General features: G+C 63.2%; 1 protein-coding gene across 1 annotated transcript in view; it reads left to right on the forward strand.

Moving 5' to 3' along the window:
* Positions 1-3954, forward strand: part of NPHP4 (nephrocystin 4) — a 95568-nt gene extending 91614 nt beyond the window's left edge. Inside the window, exons 26-31 of the mRNA XM_025048588.1 lie at positions 115-200; positions 756-841; positions 1788-1959; positions 2648-2827; positions 3091-3234; positions 3439-3954. Coding sequence (XP_024904356.1) covers positions 115-200; positions 756-841; positions 1788-1959; positions 2648-2827; positions 3091-3234; positions 3439-3579 — 809 coding nt within the window. The 3' untranslated portion in view covers positions 3580-3954. The remainder of the gene's footprint in view (positions 1-114; positions 201-755; positions 842-1787; positions 1960-2647; positions 2828-3090; positions 3235-3438) is intronic.
* The last annotated feature ends 278 nt before the right edge of the window (positions 3955-4232 follow it).

A 4232-nucleotide genomic window follows, 5' to 3' on the forward strand; every position in this document is an offset into this window, starting at 1 on the left:
TGGAACGCGAGGCGCCAGCGTCTGCGTGGCGGGGCCGGGTGGGTGGCACCGTCGTCTCCTCCGCGCCTGCGCTGGCCGGGCCTGCGGGACAGACGATCGTGCGGGTGTTCCCAGGTGCTCCCGTGGTCATGCAAGGCGAGGCGCCCCCGCTCCACGTCCGGTGTAGCGACCCGAACGTCATCTGCGAGACCCAGAGTGTGGTGAGTGTGCTGTGCTCCGCCTCAGGAAGTCCTTCCTCGCACGGCCCTGGCCCCCGCCCCCGCCGGCCCCCGCCTGCACCCTGAGCCCCTGCATGTCCTCGTGGCGGTTTTCGGCGAAGTAGCTTCTTTCTAAGGTGCTAAATGGCTATTTTGCCACCTCGGCAGAGCTTCACGAATGAGTTTTCATTTTTTTCTGCTAGCAGATCAGTTCATTGATTATCTGAATTTGAGTTAGAACAAAGCAGGCAAAGTGAATGAAGCGAGGGAGGTAATTAAGGCGCTTATTAATCGCCACTGCGTAGAGCGCGGCCGTGATTGTTACGACGGGTAAGGGGCTGGGCCCAGCCTCCCGCAGAGCATAATCACTGAGCTCAATCTGACATCGAGAACTTAATGATTTTCTCTTTTGCAGTGAAAAAAAAATGGTGAATTCTGACTAGGACAGAAAATTAAAATGGTGTCGGGGGCTGGTTCCGACCTGCTTTCGCTTCGCGTGGGCGTGGGGGGGCGCGGGGGACCGGGCGGCATCTGAGCGATGGCTCCACCGTCTGGCAGGGCCCTGGGGAGCCGAGGAGTGTGTTCCTGAAGGTGGCCAGTGGCCCGAGCCCAGAGATGAAAGACTTCTTCGTCACCGTTTATGCGTGAGTGCCGAACCCGGAAACCCGGCTGTCTGGGCGGGGGGCGGGGTGGCAGGCGGGGTGGCAGGCGGGCACCACGGCGTCAGACGTGGGCCTTTTGCTCTGCGGGCTGAGGCTCCAGGGCTGGCGGGGGCCTGGCAAAGGGTGCCCTCTGCTCAGAGTGGCACCAACGGCTGAGGGATGAGGTAGCGAGAGTCCACCAGGGAGAGACAGCTAGGCAGCTTCTGCCCCAAACAGTGCCTGGGACGCTGGCCGCCCCTGCCTGTCGCTGCCGTCTGCTCACGGAGCCCGAGGTTTACACCGTGGTCCTCTGCCCCTCCTGGGCGGAAGGAAAGTACCATTGTTGTCCTTTGATGCTGGAGGCGGATTAGATCGCCCCTTCGCCTCCCGCACCCCGTGGACATACCCCGCACTGTCACCATTCCTCAGGAGTGGTGGCGCCCAGCCCTTTGAGGACCTTGAAATCTGGTGTGAGGTGGAGGGTGTCGGTACTTCCCGGAACGGGGCAGGGCGTGACCTGCGTCAGCGCCCGTCTGGGCCGAGGGCCTTCACTGCTGTGTGGACGCACAGAGCATTGTCCTCAGCCCGATCCGTGGGGAGGCACGGCTGAGCCCATTTGGCAGTGAAGGACCGGCGTCCTGGGCACCAGGCAGCTGGTGCGGGGCTCCCACGCCCAGGCCTGCGTGACCCCCGAGCCCACGTGCTCTGCCGCATCGTGCCACCCTTGGGCTCGCCTGGGACCTGGTTTGGGGTTACGCTGGCCCAGGGCGCGGATTGGCTCAAGCCCACGTCCTTGTTCACCCTCGGTGCTCAAAGTCGGGCCCAAGCTGCGGTCCCACTCGAGAGCCTCCCGCTCAGGAGGGGAGGTGGTGACAGCAGCCGCCCTCCCGGCCCCGCCCCCGGCCCGTGCCTCGTCCTCCCTGACACCGCCCATGCTCCTGTCCCGCAGGGATCGCTGGCTGGCCGCGCCCATCCAGATCTGGCAGGTCTACCTCCACTCCCTGCAGCGCGTGGACGTCTCCTGTGTCACAGGCCAGCGGACCCGCCTGTCCCTTGTCCTGCGGGGGACGCAGACCGTCAGGAAAGTGAGGGCTTTCACCTCGCACCCCCAAGAGCTGACGGTACGGCCTTCTGGGGCTGTTGGGTCCCCTAGGTGTTTCCCGGCCCCTCCCCATTGTCACTCCTCCCTGGGATGGGATGGGCGGGAGTTGGGCTGTGGCCCAGTGGCTGCTCCCAGGACAGGCTCCGGTCTCCAGCAGTCTAGCAGAATCGTCACCCTGATTGCCTCTATTAGATGTGCCCTCGCGGGATGAGTGACATGGAAGTCCTGAGGGCTGCTTTCTGTAATTATTGGAGGGGGAACATTAATGGTAACTGGAGTTAACGCGGCCACCGTTGTCTCTGCGTAGTGGGGCCACACACACCCTGCCAGCGGTGTTCGGAGCCCGAGCTGCTTAAACTCCGTCTGCCGAGGCGGCGCGGGCACTGGGGGTCATTGCCACGTGGGAGGGGGACTTGCCTGACAGACACTGACAGACCGTGACACGGTGACACAGACTGTGACACCTACCATGACACCATGACAGACTGTGGCCCAGACCGTGTCGCAGAGGATGACCCAGATGGTGACACGCTGTGGCGCTGGCCCTGACGACGAGGTTGGGCCTGGCTTCAGATCCTGACCTCTCGCTGGCCGCGTGGCCCCCAGCAGCTCGTGTCCCCTGAACGGCCGGCTTCCCTTGGGGGTCTCTGGGTCCGCTCGCAGAGCGAGAGGGCCGCGCCTGACCCGTCCCTCTCTCGTTCTCGAAGACGGACCCCAAAGGTGTCTTCGTGCTGCCGCCTCGCGGGCTGCAGGACCTGCACGTGTCCGTGAGGCCCCGCAGGGCTGGCGCTCGGTTCGTCCACCTCAGCGTGGTCGACGTGGACTGTCACCAGCTGGTGGCCTCGTGGCTCGTGTGCCTCTCCTGCCGCCCACCTGTCATTTCCAAGGTCTGGATGGGCGATGGCCTGGGCATCGTGGGGTGGGGGTGGGGGGGGCATGTCACCTGACTGTCAGCAGCCCCTCGACCCAGGCCCGCCGGATCCAGGCAGAGTTTCCCCCTCTCCTCCTCTCTGCCGGGGTGGTCGGTCAGCCGGGCTCAGGGGGCTGTTGGTCCTGCTTATGGAGACGTCCAGCATTGGGCAGAGTCCAGAGCGGGCTCAGGAGGAGCCTGGAGGAGGAGCCGGGCTGACCGCCGCCCTGCCCGCCGCAGGCCTTCGAGATCACCATGGCGGCGGGGGAGGGGAAGGGCGCCAACAAGCGGATCACCTACACCAACCCCTACCCTACCCGGAGGACCTACCACCTGCACAGCGACCACCCCGACCTGCTGCAGTTCAAAGAGGACACCTTCCAGGTGGGGCGCGGGACCCTCAGGCTCCGCCTCTTCCGGGAGCCTGCAGTGCGGGGTGGGGCGGTGGGTAGCGCGGTGCCACGGAGCAGTTTGCTCTCATGCTGGGGACTTCAGAAGGTCCCGGGAGGCCGGCCGCTCCCCCCGTGAACACGTGCACCTGCGCAGAAGCGGCCGGGCGGGAGCTGGGATTGTGCTGCTCGTTCCCAGGTGGGCGGCGGAGAGACCTACACCATCGGCCTGCGGTTCGCGCCCCGCCAGCGGCCAGGGGACGAGGAGGTGCTGGTGTACATCAATGACCACGAAGACAAGAACGAGGAGACGTTTTGCGTGAGGGTCGTGTACCAGTGACGCGGTGGCCTCGCGGGCACTGCCTTCCCACAGCTGCTCAGGGGGCCGCCGCCAGGAGGGAGCGCCTTGTCCCCGGCCGACTGACCTGCCGCGGAGCTCAAGTCCTGCCGAGCTGCCGCCCCGTGTCCTTGTCCTCAGGCCGTGTGGGGCTCGTCACTCTCTGTTGCACATGAGAGAGAGACTCACTGTCTGGAACGTTCGATTTGCTTTTAGCAAAGTGATTTTTATGAATCATCTTAAATGATAAAATTATGTTTTCTTACTGGATTTTGTACAAACACCATTCGCTGTGCAGTGTTTTATACTGGTGTGATTTCCTCTCTTTTTTAACGGTTACATCTGAAACACTAAACTTCCACGTGTTTTCTCTTGGCAGTTTGCTTGAGTGTTTTTGCTGTTTCGTCATTGTTGGGGGTTTTCTGTCTGCAGCATAAGCCTGGTTTTCCCTTGAGGACAGAGTGGCTGAGGGGCAGTCAGGTGGCCCGTGGCCTCTAGAACCTGCTCAGGCCTGATGGGGTGGCAGGAGACGAGACGAGACAGTGGCCTCTGCTTCTGTTGTCACATCTCCTCCTGATTCTGGTCCCGCCTGGGAAATCTGGGTTAAATGCTCCCTCTCAAGTCCCGTAACGCCATCCAGTCTGCGAAGTCCCGTT

The sequence above is a fragment of the Pteropus alecto genome, unplaced genomic scaffold (assembly GCF_000325575.1).
Source record: "Pteropus alecto unplaced genomic scaffold, ASM32557v1 scaffold125, whole genome shotgun sequence".
NCBI classification, from domain to species: domain Eukaryota; kingdom Metazoa; phylum Chordata; class Mammalia; order Chiroptera; family Pteropodidae; genus Pteropus; species Pteropus alecto.